Raw genomic sequence first — 22,570 nt, 5'->3', positions numbered from 1 at the left:
AGCAGGCATGTTGGACATTCAGAGGGAAGAAGATTCAGATTTTCATTCAAGTCTTTCCCAGTGCACTAATAGCACCTGAGATTACTGAAGAACAGTAACTCTTTTGTTTGCTCCCTCTCCAGGGCTACTAGCACACTTTGTCTGAACAAATACATTAGGTGGCTTAATTTTATTTCTTCCTAATCTGTCTCCCTTGCTGCTTGCTGTGCAATGCCTCAAACCATTAGGGTTTGGACTACTCAAAAATTGAAATCACATCTGAACTTTGTAATAAAAAAAAAGCTTAAAACAAACAACAGTTCTGATCCTATTAGATTTTAGTAAAATGCAGTTTTCTTCTTTATACTCCCTGGGGGACTTCTCTTTCAGCTCTCTTCTCTCTGACCCAGACTGCTCTGTTACTGTGGTTTCTCATCCTGCATTTGTGTTCTGATACATTAGTGATAGTTGCTAGAGTCACCTGTGGTGATGAGGGTGAGCCTATGGACCAGGCAGGAAGCTCTAAATCTGGATGCCCCATCCTTTATAGAACCCACCAGATCATGAGGCATTTTTGCTGGAGAAGGAAATACATGTTCACTGTGCTGACGCCATAAGTCCCCCACTGTCTGTACTCCTGGCTTTGTGGGAGTAATAAATTAAGTTACCAAGCATCTGTCCCAGGAGCTGTCCTCCCTTCTCAGAGAACTCATTGTGGCTGAGATCCAGCTCCTTCACTTGGTAATTGCCCTGCAGAGAGACAAATGTGCAGAGACAATGAGATCTTCTCGCCAGCTGCAACCAGCTGCCACGCCAAGGCCCCCACATGAGGATGAAACAGGGGGATATCAGACACACTTCAGTGCATGGGAGATCATCAGCACCGAGATTGTGGAACTGTGCGTCCCAAAACAAAGCTTTGTCAGGCATATAACATCACAGTGTTTATTTTCCCAAAACAGCAAAAGCAATGGGATTTTGTGTTGTGCAATCTTCCCTCACACAGCTCGTGCCTGGCCCGCGACACATCCTGCATTGCTGTTCCTGCCCGTTTCACTCCCACCATTGCACCCTGACCAAGAGCATTTTCTGATATCAGGTTCAGGCCTTGCTTCAGGGCAGCTTCTGATGGTGCCAAATGATTCAGAGGCTTTGAGACAAGAACTAACCAGAGAAGTCAAGCATCTTCTTTTTACTGGAGAACTGCAAAATGATAGGAAGTTGGGTTACTTATGCTTCTTGAAAATTTTTTGTCACCCAGATGTTCTTTTGTTATTGTTACACAGTCCTGAAGGTTTCTCTCAGCCAGACTCACACGGCTGTCTTGAGAAAACGTTAACGCAGTCCATCCTGCTCTGTGTCCTCCCAGCCTCTCTCATTTCTGAAGTAAGCAAGAGGCTCTTAGCAGAATTATGCCAGGAAATCATATGGGCATTGCCAAGTGAAATCATGCCAAGTGAGCAGCAGCTTCAAGATGAGGAGAGTCTGTTCTACAGCCAGGGCTGCAAATGACCTTGGATTTCAGATAACTCACCATTAATGCCTCAGCAAAGTATGGTGCAGCCTCCTCTCCAAAGTTGTTTCCTGGGGACGAAAAGTATGTTAACAGTGTGCTGATCTCTCCCTTGGTGCTGTGCTGGGGTCTGCAGGAAGATGTGCTTTTAGGTGGAACCTCTGGTTAATCACAGCCCTTGTCAGGCTGTTAGAAGTTAGTCACTATTCCACTTTGCTCCATAGAGTAGAATTACCCCAAGAAGTGGGACACACTCCAGCAATTACCTAAGTTTCTAGTCAGGGACTGGTTTTCAGAGGCGCTGGAGGTTGAGCCAGCCAAATATTTAATCACATCACCATAAATCTAGATTTCCACTGTTACTCTGGGTTCCCGTCAGAGATAAACATAAGAGATTGATTTTGCCCATAGTCTGACTAATATTCTCAGGATGAGAGACTGGAAAGAAACATATGTTATTTCACTTCCACTGCCATCACTGTTACATACAGCCCACCTGAGAGCTGAAGAGCATAGAGGTAGGACGTGTTATTCAAAAGCAAACTGGCAATGGCTTTGGCTCCTGCTGTGTCGAGGTGGTTATTGGAGATGTTCTGGAAGGAAAGAAGGGAGGATAAAAAGGATATTCTGAAAGGAAAGAAAGGAGTCCAAAGAGTGAATTAACTTTATTGTCTTCTTAATGCCCAAGATATCAAGGGAATAATGCAAGATGAGCAATATGAGAAATGTCAGCTAGACAGTAATTAACATGTGAGTTATAGGTTCGTCTAACCCTGTATCCTTCCTAGCAGGAATAAAGCCCTACAGCCATCACTTTCACAGAGGTCTTTGCCTTTAGTGAACCAAGAGGCATTTGGCCAAGAATCTTTTCTTCCAGTGTAACACAGATCCCATAGCCTACCAAAACGCATTTTGTATACTCTACTTTCAGATTGAAGGAACATTCCTACCAGTTCCTAACTAAAAGTTTTGCATTATTCCCTTAATCTATTTAGAAAAGTTTCCCCGTGTCACATTGGAGAATGAAAGTTCCTGACCAAAACATTTTTTCCATTGGCTAAGAATGAACTAGAAATCGACTTAGTTATGGTAATTATTGTCACATCTGCTAATGAAGAGAACAGTTCCAGATTCACCAGACTGCCATCCCATACACACTTCTGCTTTTCAGAAGCTTGTATTTTTTAAAAGTAGAGCAGCATAAAATATCATGACTGTGATCATGATCAAATATCATGATCGAGTGATCATGACTTTCAGAATGTGAATATTTTTGCATGGGAACAATGGTTATTTGGTTAAAATCATAATGGAAAGAATTGTTTTTCTTTTAGATGATTGAACTTGGTGAACAATAATTTTGGCTACAAACTATGACAGATTGGGTACCAGTTTTTGAAGGCAGGAATTCTCTCGTAGCATCTCTACTATGCACATGGCTCCTTCTGCCAGAATGCAATTGTCTTCCAACTCTAGATGGGTGACGGTTGTGTTGGACTGGGAAGACACAAAGGTAAACAAAGACACAAAAAATTGCTGAAAAGTTAATGAAGGGGATAATTTCCTCAGTTCAACAGACACTGCACATTTCCTCCAAACTTCAGAAAGCATTCCAGGTGCTGAGCAGGACAGTGATCAGGGGACATGGCAGATCCATGGCAGTGGGAGTTGGCATACAAAAGAGATGCTTTTTTGGAGAGGTTCTGAGTGGGTAGGACTTTCCATTGCTTTCTGCCAGCCTGGAGACCCAAGTTCACATCCAAGCTCCAATTCAGGCATCCTGGGCCTGTCCACTGGTGAGCGTAGCACATCCCTATGCAGGATCCCCTATGGTTGGGGATACCAATCCCTCCAGCCCTGCCTCTGGCCCTGTAGATGTTAGGAGCACTGGGAACTTGTGTCCCATGGAAAAGCATCAGTTTGCTTTTGGGTGTAACTTTAGCAAGGTCCAGCAGTTGCCACACAAGACTTTCCTGTGCAGGGGATTAGAAACATTAGGGATGCTCAGAGCTCCTAAGCGAAAGATACATGACTTTTTTGCCCACGCTATGTACTCAGTGATGGCTTCCAGGCCTTAGAGAGGCCTAAAATGCCTATTGTTCTTGAGAACAGTGGCTCTACTCTTACTGGCTACTCACCACCAGAGCAACAGCAACGGCTTTGACACCTTTGGGTCCTAGACCATGGTGGTTCAGGTTTATATAAGGCTTGGTCAAGTTCTGAATAAAGTGTGAGACAGGTACCACCTCCATCAGCCTGCATGCTTCCAAGTACAGCTCTGTGCCAGTAATGACCACAAAGGGCTTCTCAGGATCTACAGAGAAAAAGTGTATTGATAAGTGGTGCATTCAGTGTCCTCCCTCCTGTTTTACATAAATTGAGTAACTTAATAAAATTAAGTAACACTATGGAACAACAGTAGAGTTTTACTCTTAAAGGATTATCACCCCCTGGTTCTCCCCATCTCTTTATCCCAGACCTCCATGAGTTAATGTATCCTCCTTGCGTCTCCATTTGGCATCCAGTGACTTGTAGCTTCTCACCAGTCTGCAATGTGACTAAACCTTTCTTGGTGTAATTGAGAATTCTTGACATCAGGCAAAAACATTTTCATCTTTTTTTTTTTTTTTTTTTTCCATAAAACTCTTAATTGAAGCACACAGCTGATATTGCCAGCAGAGCTAGGGCAGCTCAGAACATTTTGGCTTACAACCAGCAGAAAGAATCCCAGCATTCTCATCCTGGCCATTGGGTGTTGTTGACACAGCTGCAGTGAGACATATCAGTGCAGCTGGCGGCTGTGTTTCCACAAAAACCTGTCATTTGGAATTCCTTCATCAAACCCCATACTTAGAGCTCATATTTCTCGATGTTGTTATATGCATTCAATGGTCTGACCTCAAGACAAATTCCCCTCTCGTCAGAGCCATTTTCCAGTTCAATCTGAGGCCTCTAACAAAAAAGTCTTTTTTCTTGTATTCTTATGGTTTTTTTATTTTCCTTCCATTTATAACAAGTTAAAAAGTTCTCATCCTAAATTATGGATAAATCCTACTGTTATAAGAATGGGTGCAAGACTTGTTTAGCCAGAGGACTGACTTCACTAGGCAGGAGATAGGAGGAGAGCCACCAGAAAAGTCTAGGACAGTTGTGGCAAACCTATGGTACACAGACCACAATTGCTATGCAGTGTTCCATCAGGAGCACAAAACCAGGGCCTGAGTCCCATCCCTGGTTTCAGCCACCTGCTCCTGCTGCCCAGGCAGCAGGCTGGTCTGGCAATGTTGGTTATCAGGGGCTAGAGGAGAGAAGGAGGAACAAAGGAATAGCCATGGTCTACAAAAAACAGTTGAAGGAAGATGCCTGACACCAAAGGGAGAGCCCTTAGAGGGAAATTCATCCCCCCACCTTTATCAATTGCCAGATTACATGTAGTTGTCAGGACCCTGGCAGAGTTGTGTCCTTGGTCTCCATTTCGGATACATACCAGTTGGTAGGTACAGCTCTGGCTGTACGAAAAAGGCTATTGAGGGCAGATGATCAGAAAACATTCACCTTCAACCTCTAGGTCGGTGTCAGAGCCTTGTGTGTCCTTCTCTGCTGAGGCGTCAGCCAGCGACACAGACTCCAGAGACTCGCCGGTTTTGGACGTCTCTTCATTCTGGTCTGCCATCCAAACAGATTCATTTTGTCAGTGCAAGCCCAACAGAGATGTGATTCCCTGGATGTGACAGAGCTCCAGACCTCCCACTGCTCTCACTGAAGCCTGCGCCCCTCTTTGACGTGCTGCAGATGCACCCTTTCCCCAGCCCCACTTCATGCCCGCCGCTCCCTGTGCATTGTGTACGTTTGCGATGCTGGCCCTGCTGTGGGGACGGGCTCACTCTGGGGCTGCAGATCGGTAGAGTGGCCGTGGTTTGGCAGCTTTTGGAAAGAGAGCTCCCCAAATTCTGCAGCTCGTGTGCAAGGGACTCACAGTTGTCCCGCATTAGGTCTTTGTTCCTTCATGAGCTGCCTTTGTCCCCTTTCTCAATTTCTGAGCCCACCAGGCAAAGCAAATTTCCCCTCTTCATCCCATTTCCCCACAGACCTACAAGCCAAACCCATGCCAGTTCCTCCTTGCTGTCCTGAACTGACTCATGCTTCCCCAGGCACGGGCGGGACACTGTTGGCTGACTTTGTGATCAGACTGGGAATGCTTTGTGGTACTCTTCCAGCATGGCAGAAGAGAAGCCGTTTGAGTGCTATTGTATATTGGGGCTGAGTGTAACTAGACCCACTGGAAGTGATACAGCTTCTCTTGCCCACAATTCATAATTTATTTTACAGTTAGAGAGAAGGAGAATTTGGAAAATTCCTTTTTAAGAGGAATAAATCCATAAAAAAAATAATGAAGAGTAATTCTGCCAAGATAATTTCTGGCTAATAACATAATACATATTTTTTCCTACTCTGAATCTTCCTTTTCATTCCCTGTCACTGCTTTTACTACCTTCTTCCCTTACTCCTTATTTCGCTTTAGAGCTCAGGCTATTGACCTGTAATTTTGTACCCTTTTTGGGTGTCACTTAGCATTGATGTGTGACATGGAGCTTGCAGTTTGGCTCTTTGTTCAGACCTATGTGAGGGAAAGAGCGGCCAGCTGGCACCCACATCACCGCATTTCAACCAGCCCTGCAGCTGCAGCTCCTTCATTAAGACCTTTTCCTTCTGCCAGACTTTATTTGTTGAAATGATGGGTTTACTCGCAGTACTTCAGTGTGAGAAAGACGAAAGGGTAGAAATAGGTCTAAAACCCATGTAAAGAACTCATGAGATAGTGCCCACTGATCCTCTTTGCTTAATGGCACTACAATGCTGGACATCCTGATGAAAATAAACTTCCTGCTCTGGGGAACAGACTGTCTATGCTATACAAAACCCATCCAGGCTGTATCATCCCCCAGTAATGTGGCTGTCGTGCCCAGTACGTTAGCCAGTCCTGCAGTGTGTGGACTGAACCTTCTGAGGTAGATCCAGAAGTGGTCCCTGCACCCCTGTGAAGCTGTAGAAGTTGGCACTGATCCAGAAAATAATAGTGTCATTCAAGCAGAAATTTGAAAAGCATTGAATCATTTTGTTAAAACCAGTGCACTGGAAAGTGATGGGTCTGGAGACTCCTCTGTCATCTTCTCCTTTCTCCAGGTGTTGGGGCTGTAGACACAGCTTTCTGGTCAGCCTGCTTCACGTGCAGCTTGTACCAGTCACAAACCAGGAGCTAAGAGGGAAGTTCACTCCATGGTTTGATGTGTGACTTGTGAGGGATGCATCCAGATAACTGCAAATCCCTTCTCTTGTGCTAGGTTAACAATCCCTGTTGTCTGGGTATGTTGCTTTATGCTGTCCCCTCATTTTTATTTGATAAATCACAATAGCAATTTATACTTCAGTAGTTCTGTGGAGTAGAGAAAATGTTTTTTATCTTTTGCCTAGCATTGCAACAAGGTCCTGGTTCGTGCTGCTAAACTAATGAAGTGGTCTCTCTTAGAATCACTAGTGATGGAGTAAAGGTCAGATGAAGATTTTAACAAATTTTTCTTCCTCTCTGCCAGGGTAAAATCTAGTCGACATACTAATGAATTTCAGCTGTGAAAGGAAGGGTCTTCTTTCATTCTGAACACCTGGCATAAGAAATACATCAGAGTAACAGCTCAACTGGGGCAACTCATCAAATGGAACATAGCATTTTGCAGTATGCAGACAAAATGGTACAAATGTAAATGCTCAAATATAAGCATTTTTTTACATTCTGTAAGGAATCAGTTAATTCAGTGATGTGTCAAACTATGATTATACTAACTTGGGAGTATTAAGTGTTGAAGGAATCTATAAAGAAACAGCTATAAGACGTGATTGTGTATCTAAACAAAGTATTTAGGATTTAATATCCTAAATGTTGTCATTTATTGAAAAATTGAGAAATTAGGTTTATTGTGGTTTGGAAAAAATGGTGTGTGCCTTAGCTTGGTCATCTAGTCAAGAGTATAAAATCTTTATCTCCTATTTTAAGTCATGCCACTGTGGATATCAAAAGACTTTTAGAGAAATTATAAACAAATATGTTAGATATTTGTGGAAAAAAATAAATAAAATATAATTTTTTTTCCTCCATCCTAATATAAATAATTTAGACCAAGAAAAAAGCAAAACAACCAGACATTTTGACAACATTTTGCCTCTGGAATAGGGTAGGATTAACCATTCTCTTCACTGCTGCTGTCAGTCAAATTCGGCCAGCACTTTTCCCACAGGGAAAATGGCAACCAACTATTAACGGGTAGGGTATTTCCTACTGATAATAATTTTTAATTCAATACTGTAAAAAACCCATGAAAAATACTAATTTTAGTATAATTGTTTGGGCTCAATAGCAGGTTATTAATTTTGCCAGATCCCACTTAAGGAGTGAAAGTTTCACAATTTCATAGCCAAGAACAGAAACCTTCTTTGCAGAAAAGCTAAGGGACTAATCCCAAATATGTAATAAATTATTATTGCTGGATCAGAAAACCCCCCAGAGCTACCTTTACAAAAAAACATAAGAAAGCATATTTAGACAAATGTCATTTTGAAAAAATGGAAAATATCTGATAAAGGATATAATCTATCAGAGCAATCATTAGGGAAAATTATTATGTAACACTTCATAAATTGCATTATACTCTATTTAAATACAGAAAAACAAGAACCAAAAAGAGAAGTTGTCCCACGTATCTGACTACCTTACAGTAATTGCATTATGAAAGAAAATAAGAAATGAATTTGTAATGACTAAGTGACAGGCCAAAGGAGGCCTTGAATTTTGGGAGGAACCATTATACTAAGCTAGGAAGTCTGGCCAGAAAGCTGTGAGCAGACCCGCAGCCGGACTCTGCTGTGCACAAGCACAGCCTGACAGCAGCTGGTTCAGAAAACTCCTGCCCCTTGCACCCTGCCTGTTCTTCTGGGCAATGGAGGGCTCAGGCATGATCTGGTAGTCTCACAAAGTGCTGAGCTCCAATATCTCCTGTAGGAACTAGGGGCAGCTGGGTGGAGTTGCCTGGAAGGTGGTACTAGCAAGCCCTCTTCCGATGCATTTTACTTTTTCTGAGCTGCTCCTAGATGGCAGCTCCTGGCTCAGAGCACTGTCATCCCGTTCCTCCTCGTTGCTGCCTGGCCTGTGGAAGGGAAACCTTCCCACCTGGTGAGCAGCCTGCAGCAACCTCAGTCCCTCTTGAGTGCTGGAGATTTTCCTTTGGCCATTTCTGACTATTCTGAAGTGAGTTTGCCAGTAAGTAAAGAGCGCACCTGCGTCCTCCTCAGACTCATTCTCCATCTCATCACCAGTGAGCAGTGGGTTCATTTGCTTTTTCTCTTCTGTAAATGAAGAGTTCACAGCCACCTCCTGGACCCTTTAAGTTCCTTGCACCTACATGCAAAAAGCACGGCCGCTTGGCTACAATTAAAAAATCTCCAGGAGGAAAGGTGCCACTTTGTAAGATCTGTTCTTGATTTACACTGCTTGTGAACAGGAGAATCCCGTTTCCCACTTGCAGGATCTGGCCAGGTGTCACGAGAAAGCCCTGCAGAGTCTGTGGCACATCCTGCCACTGCCACCCTTCTGTGACCTCGCCTGCAGATTCCGATTCCGAGGGGTGACATTCAGTGCTGGAAAGCCCGTGCTCTGGAGCCCATCGATTCCCAACAACTGAGAAGAGCTGCGGTTTTGGCTGTGAACCCCCCCAGACATATCAGAGAGTCATGCGAGGCTGCTGGTAAAAGTTCTCCGCTCCTTTGAGCTCGTATTCCAGTTTATACAGTTCCATATGAGAAAGCCAGACTACGGCAGTTATAGTCTAAAAGGACTGCATTCGCCTTGAACAGATTCAGACTTCCCTACAGCCAAATTCCCCATACATTCGGTAAGAAAGTGTGGCTTGTAAACGTCAGCACTTAATGGGGCCTCGAATCAAGTACTCATTCATCCCACCAACTCCTGTTGGTGCCAAAACTGGTTCAGTGCTTATTATTTTACAGCATTTATACCAAGGACTTTGTGACCTTTCCTAAGGGGCTAAAACCAAAACTGTAACAGAAGAGGCTTTCTGATAAAGGTTGAGCAGAACTAATACATATACTTAGAAATCTTTCCATTATGGGCGATGCTTCGTGAACATAATTGCTTGTGCAGATTTTGAAGTTTATGTAGCCTACACAGTGTAACATGGGTGATACAGAGAGGAAGAAAAAGTCCATTTCCCCAAGGATAGGGTATTTTTAGTGGTTTTATTCCCTAAGGTTCTACATAAACTGCTCAAGTAGTCCAGTCATTAGAGGCCATAGTAGGGTTATATTTGGATCTAGAACAAAATGCCAAAAAGACAGTGGAAGGTTTGACCCTGTGGCAGATGACCATTGTCAGCTTTGATTTTGTTGCCAAAGTTTGTAAATATTTTTGCTAGTGTAGGCCAAACAACTGTGGCTGACTGGATACTTGCTTGTTTGTGGCACTGGCTAACATTCTTCTCTGATTTCAGTCTGATTATCCTGATGTGGGTTGGGTCTGAAGATACTTTCTTAGATCTTTCCTTTTAAAGAACAGCCTTGTTTTAAATGCCCCAGTCATCAGCCCTTAATGTTGCAGATCATTCCTCTGCAGAACACCCTAAATTTTCTGACTAGAAACCAATGATGGTTCCAGAGGTTTGCTTACTGCAGCAGGAGGTCAGGGACCACAATCCAGTTCTGTGCTTTGCCAGGGATGTCTGTGGGATTTGAGGCAAGTCACTGTGTCTATGGTCCATGGTGTTTTATAACTGGGGATTTGAAAATGAGAGTGGTGGTATTATTATTTATATACATTGTAACATCAGCTCAGATCCTAGTTATGGACACACATTGTGCTAATCACCATACACAAACAGGGTATGGGGCCGGTTGTCCCTCTAGAAGTGTTTGTCTAAGTATAACCCATGAGACTGCAGCTGGTCACCATCAAGGGAGCAGTTTGGCAGCACCCATCAGCTCAAAAGGCAGGAAGGACACGAGTCTTGACTTCATTGCAAGTGCCCATCTTAAAAGAGAGTTTGGAAGAAGGCTACCGAGACCACACATTAGAAGTGTGTATTTGGTGTAAAAAGCCATAGTGGTGCTCAGTTCGATCCGTTTGCTGTTAGATGTTGTACACATTCAAATGTGGAACAAAGCAAAAGATTAAAAACACGGGCTTCATCCAGGACTTCTCTTGTGATATCAAACTGTCCGGTTTCAACATGTGACGGGGCTGAACTTGCAAAGGCCGGAGTGTGCTGACAGCCCAGCGAGAGGGAGTGATGTTGCAGAGCTGTGACGGCCGGTGGCCAGCACACCCAGGAGATGTCACCCACCCCCGATGGCGTTTGTCCACATACAGCCTGCGCTCTGCAAAACCTCGACTGTCGCCGACTGTGTTTGCAAAGCCTGGCTAATTATTAACTCATCTGGAGCAAATGGGGCTTTATTTGCTCGGTGGCTTTCCAGGGGGGGAAAAATTCCTAGAAATTTTCCTTTCTGTTTGAATTTCCAGAGGCCGGTGTGTGTGTGTGTGTGTGTGTGTAAACTTTTGTTTGAAAACACAGGTTTCAGGGTGGCGGGCCCAGAGAACTGCCGCCACCCTGCTTAGGGCCACAGCTCCGGCCCCTCACCGGGGACGGCACTGCAGCCGGTCCCCGCCGCAGCGACCAGGCTGCGCTCCGGCCCCACACCGGGGCAGGCACCGCCCCACCCGCCGGCCGCGGCCTCCCGGGGGCGGGTGGCCCCGGAGCAGCAGGAGGAGGGACAGGCCCCAGCCGGCCTCCGGCCCCTGCGGCGCGGCGGCCCAGCGCGGTGCCGGCCCGGCGCGGTGAGTGCCTTGCGCGGCGTCGGGGCTGAGGCCCAGGCCGCCCGCCGTAAGGTCGTTGCCGAGGCGGGGCCGGCGCATCGCGTCGCCTCGTCTCGCTGGGGCCGGGCCCGGGGCGGTGGAGGCCGGGCCGCGCCGGGCGGTATGATCGGCACCGTGATCTGCTACGTGCTGCTGCCGGCGGCGCGGCTCCTCCGGGCCCTCCGAGGTAACCCGGCCCCGGGTGGGCGGCGGCGGGGGCCGGGGGGGCCGGCGGCAGAGGCCCGGGGCCGGACCTGGAGGGGCGGGATGCGGATCCCCCTCGGCTCCTCCCGCCCGGGCCTGAGGGCGGCGCGACCAGAGGGGCCTCGGCGGCGAGGAGCTGGGGCCGCCCCGGCTGCTCCGTAGCTCCCTTAGTCCCTGGCCCTGGGCGGCAGGGGAGGCGGGCAGGCCGGGGCCTGGGGCTGCTGCCGAGGTGGCGTGGGCACCTGTGCCGCGCCGGGGCTGCTCACTCCCGGGGCAGCGGGGAGCCTGGGTTTTCGGAGGAAACAGTTACCGACTGCGGTGCTGCGGTGGCACATTGCAATCTGTGTGGAGGCCCCAGCCTCCTGCCCCGGACCTGCGCTGCAGGTTTGGGAAGGTCTTTGGAGGTGGGCTACTCTGAGGTCTGTGACTCCCCAAGGACCTGCAGGTGACTCATAGATGGACTCTTGCTTTGTGTGCATCAATGTTTCACTTAGTTTCTTAGATCCTATCGCTGCTTCACAGTCCCCGGTCCATGATGTAAAGCCACCCTCCTGCCTGAACCTGTCCCCAGGCCTGTAGCAGCCACTGGCACACTGTGGTCATAGTGAGCTGCTAGCTGACTCCTCTCAAATTCAGCTCCTGTCCTATACTAACAGGCTCTTGTAACAGCTGTGCCTGCCTAGTGGGCTGCAAAAATATTACCTTGGTGCGTTGGTGTTGCTGACGTTCATGAACTTAATTACAAAAATACAGGGAGGAGCATGGTTCTTAAAACTCCATTTCTGACACATACAGAAAGCTTTGAGAAGAAAGATACAGTAAAGGTGTACACAGATGTTACTGACTCCTGTATGTTACTGCTCTGGCTGACTGCAACAGGGATACAGTAGAGAAAAAGTGATTTGTAGACAAGAGTAATTGCTAGGCAACAGTAGGGACTAGTGTCTGTGCAGAATTCATAGCAAAATATAAATGCTGACATCTCTTGTATAGATACAAGTGAAAAGACGCCCTGTCTTTCTACTTTACCTCCCCCCCAATATTAGTATACTCAAGTGTTAGATTAAGAGTAGGGTTTTTTAAAATTTTTTTACCACAAATGTCAGTCATCAGATGATCCATAATTCTTACCAGGACTTCTTTTGTGCATATACTCTCTAGTAAGGCTTTTAACTGCATATGCTGACCCCTCTGTGTCTTTATTTTTCATCTCTTAACAACAGAACAGTTTTTCTGTTTGGTTCTTGTGATATGTTTGATCCTTTTAGCTGAGGACTTTCTTACTCAATTGCTGGAGAGAAACTTACTCCAAGTGGTCATCTACAAGAGCTTGGCATCTTAGGCCATGCACCCCATCAGCTGACTTCTTCAGGCTGTGCCTTTACAGGTGTTGCTGGAAGCTGATAGTTTCCACGGGGCGGCCTTTTAGCTTGGCTGACTGGCTGTGGTGCTGCATAAGTTACGATTGCATTCCCTAGAGCTGGTAAAGCCATTGCCATCCTGTACAGTTGTAGTGACTTTGACTGACACAACTAGAATTGGACTGTGGCCTAGTGTTCAGGAAGAGGCAGGTAAGTTTTTCAGACTGCAACTGTTTTTCTTCAGAGATGTCGTTTGTTGGGTTGCTACACTGAATGGTTGTGTTGCACAGAGTCGTAGCAAATGCATAGAAAAGAGCGAGTAAGAAAGGATTTCCATCTGTCTTATTTTAGTTTTGTTTGTTTTTAAATGTCAGATGCTTTCTTTACCTGTCGAAAGATTGTGCTTCTGGCGAAGAGCACGTCCACCCAGATAGAAGGCACCTTTGCTGCGACCAGAGAAAGATCAGTCCCAGAAGAGCAAGAAGCCCTTCTCCAGCAGTGGCTGGAGGAAGGAGCAGGGAATTTGCCAGCCAGCGAGAGTGTTCCAATAGCAGGGGAAGTATCAGTTGCACTCACTAGTGACTGGTTAGAAGGTTCAGAGCTATTGATGACTAGCCTCAGTGACCTGAATTCGGCTCCAGGAGTCACCTGGTGTGCTGGTCAGCAGCTGACAGAGCTACACACCTTGGCTTCTTCAGAACTGCAAGATCATGAACTGGCTGAACTGGCAAAATTACCAGTAGAGAAAACAGTGACTGTAGCCCCTTGGGCAGCTGTGGTGCCACAGACAGATCACCAGATAGCGGGCTGTGCTGCTCTCGATGTGGGAGTGCAGAATGAAGACCCAGCTGTGCTGGCCTGGAGTTTAGCCAGTGAAGAAGAGACTGTACCGACGGACCCCCCAGCCTGGCCCATTCAGAATGTGGTACAATTTTATCCTCTCCCGACAGAGGTGCCCTACCATGGTCAGTAGTAACAGCTCTGAATCTAATGTTTGGTTTGAGATTTCCATTTGTAGTGAATGTGGTCAGGTTTATTGTGTCTGGGCTTGCTGTCAGTAAGACATTGATTGTATCTGTCCATGCAGAATTGACAGGAACTGTTAGTGAAAACTATAAAATAGGTTTTTGCTGAGGGAGGGCTGGTCACAATTAGCAGTCTCTGTGCTGTTAGACCGTCTGGTCTGAACATCAATATATGTGCGATTCACAGGAATTGTTCCCAAGTGCTGGCTGTATAATATGAAAAGCACCCAAAAGCTGGCCGAGTTTTTCCATATGCTTGACTCTTATGCCATTCCCACTGACAGCTGTCCAAAGGCATCCAAAAAAAGCATCTGAAAACCTGAGTGGGTAAGGGTTTGCTCAGAGACTGGAGCACCGTAGCTTAGAGCTGGCAATGTGCGCTCACAGCCCAGAAAGCCAACCATGTCTGGAGCCGCATCAAAAGAAGCGTGGCCAGCAGGTCGAGGGAGGTGATTCTGCCCCTCTCCTCTGCTCTGGTGAGATCCCACCTGGAGTACTTTGTCCAGCTCTGGAGCCCTCAGGACAGGAAGGACATGGACCTGTTGGAACAGGTCCAGAGGAGGGCCTTGAAGATGATCAGAGGGTTGGAGCACCTCTCCTGTGAGGACAGGCTGAGGGAGTTGGGGTTGTTCAGCCTGGAGAAGGCTCCAGGGAGACTTTCCAGTACCTGAAGGAGGTCTACAGGAGGGATGGGGAGGGACTCTTTATGAGGGAGTGTAGCATTAGGATGAGGGGAAACGGTTTTAAACTGAAAGAGGGGGGATTTAGATTAGATGTCAGGAAGAAATTTTTCACTGTGAGGGTAGTAAGACACTGGAACAGGTTGCCCAGAGAAGTTGTGGAGGCCCCTTCCCTGGAAGTGTTCAAGGCCAGGCTGGATGGGGCTTTGAGCAACCAGGTCTAGTGGGAGGTGTCCCTGCCCATGGCAGGGGGGTTGGAAGTAGACGGTCTTTAAGGTTTCTTCCAACCCATACCGTTCTGTGATCCTATGGATGAAAATGGCTATTTTCTTGGTCCCAGGGGAACAAAAGTATCAGCAGGGTACCCCGTATGGCTCTAACTTGGCTTTTTGTTTCTTGCATATAGAGATTCTATGGAGAGACTGGGAGGATCTTTCTGCCCAGCCCTATGTGCTAGAGCAGGTCTCGAAAAACACTCCTCTCTTTGAATTTCGAGTCATGTCTTACAACATCCTTGCCCAGGACCTGGTGGAGCAGGGCGTTGATCTCTATCTACACTGTCATCCAGACATCCTGAAGTGGAACTACCGCCTTCCAAACCTTTTGCAGGAGATCCAGCACTGGGATCCTGATGTGAGTATGACTTGAGCCCTTCCCACATCAGTGTCACCAGAATTTGAATTCCTTGTTTGACCTAACAACATTTAAAAAAAAAATGTTGGGGAAGGTCCTAGGAAGATACTACCTGCTTGGTAACTGAGCACTGATTCCTCTGAGAGTGTTTGAGGCCTTGTGCATGCATATGTGTTTTTGGTGTCCATCTTGCTTTGATTGTGTTACTGTAGAAACTAGTCATACTTTGATAGCAGGGCTTAACTTCTTTAAACAGCAGAAGTAGAGGAAGAAGAGATGAAATGTGTCTGGGGAGGAAAGGACCAGGTTTATAAGGCAGCACAGGAAGGGAAGCCTGCATAGAAGAGGACTTCATGTTTTTCTCTATTCCTTGAGTCCTCTTTGTGTGATAAAGGATCTTCTGCCTCGTCACTGTAACAATGAATGATAAGCTAATGTGACGCAGAAAGTTATCGCTACCTGGAAAGTACAGGACAGAGTTGCAGTGATGACCTTTCTGGTTGCAGGGTTGGTATGAGTGCACTTTTCCACTTTCTTCTTTCCCCAAAACAAGGTAACTAGCAAATACTGGTGGAGCGAGTGAGGTCTCTGCCTTCTTTCCAGGTTCTGTGTCTCCAGGAGGTGCAAGAGAACCATTACTGGGAGCAGCTGGAACCGAAGTTCAAGGAGATGGGTATGTCCTGCTTTTGTGTGTGTACCTCCAGCTCATGGGACTGGCCAAGCAGTCCTTCCTGCTTAACGTCTTCAAAGTGCTTGGTCTTGAGAGAGCATTTCCTGTTTGTTGGGTGGCTGCTGGCCTTGCTTCTGAACCATCTGCCTAGACCTTTACCCCTTCTGTTGTAGCTGATCTTTCTCAGAGCTGACAGATCAGAGTAACAAAACTGAAAGTGTCCTAGAAGGACAAAGAGAGGGAAGATACCCTCAATGATAAATGGTAAACTGTGATTATTGGAACAGAATTGGGTATAATGCTGTACCCAAATGTAGTAGGAACCTCTTCTGTTACACAGACTTGCTGAACTCCCCAGCTGATGGGGGGAACCCAAGGTAGTGACTGGCTAAACCTTTTAATAGGTGACGGTTTCTTTTCAGGCTTTGCATGCTTCTATAAACGGAGAACCGGGACGAAGACAGATGGCTGTGCAGTGTGCTATAAGCACAGCAGGTTCCAGCTGATCACTGTCAGCCCCATAGAATACTTCCGGCCTGGCCTAGGCATCCTCAATCGGGATAATGTGGGCCTGGTGCTGCTACTACAGCCTCTGCTCCCAGAGGGCCTAGATCTGAAGGCAGTTAGTCCTTTGTGTGTTGCCAACACTCACGTCTTGTTCAATCCCCGGCGGGGAGATATCAAACTGGCCCAGATGGCCTTGCTCCTAGCGGAGATTGACAAGATTGCAAAAACTACTGGAGGCAGTTACTATCCTGTCATCTTGTGTGGAGACCTGAACTCTGTACCTGATTCTCCACTCTACAAATTCATCCGTAATGGTGAACTTTCCTACCATGGGATGCCAGCCTGGAAGGTAGGTGCCAGCCAGAACCGGGATTGGGTGCCTGTTTGTTGCATGCTGCTAGAGAATTGCATGGCTGCATTCTTTCTGTTGTGAGGAAATAGTCTGAATATTGAATTCAGTTATTCAGCAGCCTTCCCCAATGCCTCCAGCGCTGCTGAGGAAAGAGGCAGACAGATGTGTGCATGTTGTTTCCACCACTGCTCTTTTGATTTCCTTTGAGGCAGACCAGTGATAATAGACAACTTAATTTCAGGTCCTGGTTCTCCCTTGTTATGGGATTTTTGTGCCTGGGTGACTGGAAGTGTAGGGGAGTACAACTCCACCAAGACTTAACGGAAATTTTATGTGGATGTTTGATCTGAAAACAGTTTGAAATGGGCACCTGTGCTAGAGTCTGTTGTGGTTACCTGTTAGTGTGTATCCGTGATCAAATACATCATTGGCTTTCAAGCTAAATCATCAGTTCAATAATAGATGCCTGCAAAGTATCTTGTCAGGTGACCTCTAGCTAATTGTATCTGTCCCCCACAGCTGAAGGTTTATTATATCTGCACCATAATCTCAATAGCTTAGTTCATGCCTTTCTGTGAGGCCATTCTCTTGTCTTGCTCCTGGCAAGTGTATATACGTAGATTTTCAATAGCTTGCAAAAGTTCTGCTCTGTGCTGCTGATCTTTCATCTCGTGTTTCTGGCCTCCTTGCAGGTGTCTGGTCAGGAAGACTTTTCCCAACAGCTGTATTCTCGGAAACTGCTAGCCCCACTGTGGCCAAGCTCACTGGGCATAACGGACAACTGCCAATATGTCACCCTGTGCCAGCCAAAGAAACCAGGTGAGCTCCAGTGTGCACTGAGAACATGAGTTTGGTGAGGATGGACAGTTTTAGGGCCTTGCTGTCTCCCTGAGTAGTGTGGGCTTATGTTGCATGAGGCACTCAGCAAAGGTTCTCTTCTATCCATTTCCTTGGTATATGAATTAAATTTAATTTTTCTGGAGTCTATTGCTGTAGCCCAGTTTCTGCCATTTTCTTTCTCTAGTCAGAAGCTGAATGTTCCCCTACCACTAACGATTGCTCTGTTTACCTCTTTCATATTCCCAGACTTAGGCTTTTGTGCAGTTGTAAACCATGTTCAGCAGCCACAGCTTTCAGCAGCAGGTGTTTGCGGGAATGGTTTTGAGCAGTATTTGCACACCACAATCATTCCTAAGAGCCCAGGAACAATCATGACTGTTCTCTACTGTACCTGGAGAGGATTTTAAAAAAAAAAAAAAAAGGACCACCCACTAAATAGCTTTTGTTGGAATCTTGAATATAGAACTTGTATTCAACTCGAGTTTTCTTTTTCGGCAGACATTTCTTTGAGTTGCATACTAACTGATCTGCTTAAAAGCCCCTTGAACTTGTGGTGTCTCAGAGGTGACATTTGTCATTTGTTTCATGAAGGTGCTGACCGTGACTGTTGCATTAGCGAAAGGGATAGCAATAACTGTGCTCTGTTCTTCTACATTTATGCACATGTTCTGTTCCACATTTAGGTTATTAAGTGATTCCCATTCTTATGATATCAGAGTGCTTGGGCACAAAAACTTCTCTCAAACTAAAGAGGTCTAAGAGCTGTAAAGGTCTAAAGAGTATGCAGATGTTCCCTGTAGATGTGACTTCATTGCAGTTATTTTCTTCTTTTAACTTGTGTTTTTCTCTGCAGGCAGACGTAAGTACAGCCGGGACTTCCTGCTCCAGTTTCATTTTTGCGATGTTGCCTGTGAACGGCCACCGCAGCTGGTCCTCTTGAAAGGTGTGACAGATGCTAAACCAGGTATTAATGGGAGATTTTTCAGCTTGTTACTCTCCTAGCTCGATTTTGATGAAAACGTGAGGTGAAGGTAATGCCTGCTGAGAGAAGGGGAAGCCAGAAGGGTGCCTTCTGTGGCTGTGTGATTAGTAATGGATTCCATGAGTGCTCAGGGGAGCACAATCTCATACCACTCTCATACACACTGACTCTGTTCCTCAAGGAACTTCTTATAAAGTGAAATATACATATATATATTTCTTTTTTTCTGCTTCAAGATTTTTGGTGGGGGAGAGCAAACCCGAAGACTATAATGTCACAATGGCCACAACATAGATGTCTCTGGATGCCAGTACTCAGTAGACGCTGCCTCACCTCTAGGCCTTGTGGCATGGCTGGTTCTGCTCTCTACATTTCTGTTCTGCCTTTCTAGACACCCTTGTGAACAAGCTGTAGGCTAAGGCAAATAAGCTTTCTTTGAGAGCAAAGGTTGAAGTACCCTGAGCTTTGATAATACTTAGCAGGACAGAATATGACTTCTCAGTTGTTTGCACTGATCTGCTCTCAGGATGTTTCTGCTAGTCTTAGAGCTGGGGTTTTCTTTGAACATTTTTCTTTTAAAGTGCCTATGACTGGAAGTTATCTGCTCTTCTTGGACAAAAAGATTTGTTTGGTGTCAGAAGAAGCACTATAGATTTGGGATGAGCAACCTGTTCCAGGATCTATGTAGATCTGTCTGGAATCTCTTTGCTCCTTTGCAGACCGCCCTGCACACTGGCCGAAGCCTGCTGCCACGGTGGAAGACCCTGATCCCCAGCCATTCATCCCAAGGTAATTTGGGGCACCTTCAGTGGCCCCAGTTTTCAAGTCCGGACTTGTTTTCCTGAGCACTGAAAGTCTGGCTGAAGTAAAGCCTGAAATAAATGTGAGGGTGGAAAAGAGAAAGGAGGGCTGTCTGGAAGAGCCAGATCCACCAAGGGTTGTTCCAGCAGCTGCGTGCTGTTCTGTCAGCATTGTGTTGGTGAGGTTGAGAATGAAGGGCATAGAGAGGACTGGGTATTAGAGTCAAAGGAAGTTCATAGTCCACTTTGTCTATGGTGTAAGCAGAGTGAATAATACTGAAAGACTGTCTTTTTTGTGTTCACAAAGTAGGAATAGTTTGGACAATTGCATCAGCAAGGAAACATCCATCTTCAGCTGTGACTGCAGTATTGAACACTGCATCATCCTCTTTCCTTCCTTGGTAAACGCTGGCTGTTCATGTGCAGGTCTTCAGGCGTTATCCAGCATGGCCTCAACCTGACCTCTGTCTACAGCCACTTCCTGCCACAGAGGGGACGCCCAGAGGTCACAACGATGCCCATGGGGCTTGGATGCACTGTGGATTATATCTTCTACTCGGCAGAGCCTGTGGAGAATGGGAAGAGCGGGGGTGAGTTTGGGAATGCGGAGCTTATCCCTGTGGTGCTGGGAGAGGGCTGTGAGGCAAGCCAGAATGCTTGCAGTGCCAGCAGTGCGTTTCGTTAAGCTGGAGTGGATCTAGAGGGTGTGACTTCGAAATGATGCACAAAGTGCAAGCAAAATTTGCTCAGGTAACATAAGAAAACATTTGACCTTTGCTATGGCAAAACTGGAGCCGCTTAGCTTAGATTCGTGTAGACTTTTGAGGAAGCTACAACAGTTTTTGTTCTTTTGTGTAAATATCTTTCTTGTGCTCCTGGTAAGAGGCAGTGCTGGGGGTCCTGAAGTCAAGGCTTGGACTTCTGATCTGACTTGAGACCACATGCTGGCCTTAGAAGGTGGTGACTTTGGTTGCCTTACAATGGCACCACCTCTCTGCTACCTGAAACAGGAGTTCTGTTCGTTAAAGACTGTGTGTAAATGCATCCAGGAACTCTTTCTGAGCTGGTTTGGGTCATGTCAGAATCAACTTTGGGGAGGAGGTTAGGAATGAAGAGATGAACTCCTCCTCAGGGGAGAATCTGAAGTTATTGCTAGGACTTAGTACCATGAAAGGAACTTCCCGGGTAAGCAACTGCCTGGTGAATTTAGTATATACTTGTATTATTCCTGTATCTGCAAGTGTATGAAACCAGTGAACAGCAGTATCATAGGATGCTCATTGCTTTCATATCTGGGCTCAAATGTGCATGCAGTGTTTGTGCCGGCTGCCTTCGTTCATCAGGGGAAGAATAGGAAATCTGTTAGTCTACAGCACTGGTCTCTGGATGATGTTTATTTCCATTTTCTTTGTCAGGTCGCAGGCTGTACCAGGATGGCGCCCTGAAGCTGCTTGGCCGACTTTCCCTTCTCTCTGAAGATGTCCTGTTGCTGGCAAATGGCTTACCAAATCATTTTTATTCATCTGATCATCTCTGCCTGCTGGCTAGCTTTGGCTTGGAAATCTCCAGCCTCAGAGAGGGTTAGTGTTGGTTCCCTTTCCCTAAAGAAAAGTGTTTCTAAATACAATGGTTGGGGCTCTGGATTGCACAACTTGCTTGCAAGAAAACTCTTTTCCTTGTCCAGCCCTCAAAATCACTTTCTCCCTTCATACCCTTACAAAAAGCAGGGATGGGAGGAGTCCTTTTTGCATTGGTATTTTGTGGGTCTCTGCAAACCTGAACTGTGTTCCCAGCGGGCTTCCAGTTGTATTCAGGTATTACCATTTCTTAAAGGGTTCCTTGTCCCACTGCTTTGTTTAGTAGATGTTTTAGTGCTGCAGGAACCAACCTAAATCCCATTTTCATTTGTCCTTGTGTGAGATCTTGAAGGAGCTGGGAAGGAGAGGGGCAACACTGCCTAGTTCTGGTTAGTTAATTGCTACCAGGCAGCAGGGGATGTATACACCAATATTCTTTCACACCAAAACAATGTTTCTTTTAATTTCTCAGTGATAGTTAATGAAGTATGATCCTTCTAGGACTAGTTGTTGTATTGCCTTTGAGAGTGGTGGCTCTGCTAACTGCATGGAAATGGCTTTTACTTAATAATGTATGAGGACTGACTTGCTGGCAGGAGGGTTTGTGTAGTTGAACAGTTACTACAAGAAGCTGCCTGCTGTGACTAATGGACCAGGGAATGAGATTGCCAGGAATGGAGTCAGGGGTTCTACAGAGCCACCCTCAGGAGCTTCAGAACGGCGGCAAAAGCCTGGAGGCCTTGGGGAAGGTTTCCTTCCTTTTAGCAGTGTCAGAACGATACCTACCTTGGCACTTGTTGGAAAAATGTTTATGATCCTCCCAGTGAATATCAGGTGGAAAAAATTGTCCTGTAAGGCATAACAACCCCAGGAGGCTATAGCTCTGGGAGATCCCAAAAGAGAAATGAAAATGGAAGGCATGTGAGAGGCAGCAGAGCCTTCAGATGGAAGAGCTGATACTTGTCACTTGCCCTTCTCTTTCTCTGTGCCTTTCCTATTTCATTCAGCCTGCCAGGGGTCAGATAGCCAACCAGTAGCATCCTCCTGTGGCAGACTGAACTTCATGTTAATGCCTTCTTCTGGAGCCAGCCATGTTTAGGTAGTTAGAACCTGTAGGACTGACTCCTGTCTCTTGACAGGCATTGGGAAGGAGGGGAAGGCTGTGTAACTCGGGGCCAGATTGTCAATCACTTGGATCCCAGTGTACCTTTGGTGTCCTATCAGTGTGCTTTTGTCGCCAGTGGCCTGGCCAGTACAAAACCAATAGAACTGTACCTGTTGTTAGGGCAGATTCCCCAGTTCAGCCTGACGTTTGATGCTCAGTTTTTATCTGAGAGATGTGAGCAATATTGGCAGAAACATTATCAGTCTTCTGTTCACAAATGAGGCAGGGAAATCTGGTCCCACCTCAGATTCTTGTGGGAATGTACAAGGAGGCTTGAAATACTGTTCTTTCTTCCTGGGTTATATTGGGGGAATTTCATATTTTAAATGTTGCTTTCTTTATTGAAAAATAAATTTTTTCTAATCT

At 46.1% G+C, this 22,570-nt stretch overlaps 2 protein-coding genes across 2 annotated transcripts in view; one reads left to right on the top strand and one right to left on the bottom strand.

The window, feature by feature from the left end:
- The window catches only part of LRRC74A (leucine rich repeat containing 74A), a 23,008-nt gene extending 9,897 nt beyond the window's left edge, over nt 1-13,111 (bottom strand). The window contains exons 1-9 of the mRNA XM_074149586.1: nt 12,998-13,111; nt 11,194-11,897; nt 8,819-8,922; nt 5,048-5,158; nt 3,631-3,806; nt 2,882-2,989; nt 1,989-2,085; nt 1,514-1,563; nt 648-729 (exon numbers count right to left, since the gene is read on the bottom strand). Of these exons, the coding sequence (XP_074005687.1) occupies nt 648-729; nt 1,514-1,563; nt 1,989-2,085; nt 2,882-2,989; nt 3,631-3,806; nt 5,048-5,158; nt 8,819-8,922; nt 11,194-11,897; nt 12,998-13,111 (1,546 nt within the window). The remainder of the gene's footprint in view (nt 1-647; nt 730-1,513; nt 1,564-1,988; nt 2,086-2,881; nt 2,990-3,630; nt 3,807-5,047; nt 5,159-8,818; nt 8,923-11,193; nt 11,898-12,997) is intronic.
- On the top strand, nt 11,299-22,570 carry ANGEL1 (angel homolog 1). Its single transcript, XM_074149181.1, has 10 exons — nt 11,299-11,390; nt 13,348-13,938; nt 15,085-15,311; nt 15,915-15,984; nt 16,404-16,837; nt 17,533-17,659; nt 18,534-18,644; nt 19,382-19,451; nt 19,889-20,052; nt 20,878-22,570. Exons 2-10 carry the CDS (start codon nt 13,581-13,583, stop codon nt 21,045-21,047), a joined length of 1,731 nt encoding a protein of 576 aa, XP_074005282.1. The 5' UTR covers nt 11,299-11,390; nt 13,348-13,580; the 3' UTR covers nt 21,048-22,570.

Source organism: Numenius arquata, chromosome 6, assembly GCF_964106895.1.
Source record: "Numenius arquata chromosome 6, bNumArq3.hap1.1, whole genome shotgun sequence".
Taxonomy (NCBI): Eukaryota; Metazoa; Chordata; class Aves; order Charadriiformes; family Scolopacidae; genus Numenius; species Numenius arquata.
The sequence above is the reverse complement of the archived record's forward strand: the minus strand, read 5'-3'. Positions and strand labels throughout refer to the sequence as shown.

What these genes read in the sequence shown, in the direction of transcription:
- ANGEL1 (XM_074149181.1), top strand. Translation starts at nt 13,581, where the DNA reads ATGACTAGCCTCAGTGACCTGAATTCGGCTCCAGGAGTCACCTGGTGT. An exon ending in GTGCCAGCCAAAGAAACCAG is followed by an intron (nt 17,660 to 18,533) that starts GTGAGCTCCAGT and finishes TTTTCTCTGCAG; the next exon opens with GCAGACGTAAGTACAGCCGG. An exon ending in GGAGAATGGGAAGAGCGGGG is followed by an intron (nt 20,053 to 20,877) that starts GTGAGTTTGGGA and finishes TTTCTTTGTCAG; the next exon opens with GTCGCAGGCTGTACCAGGAT.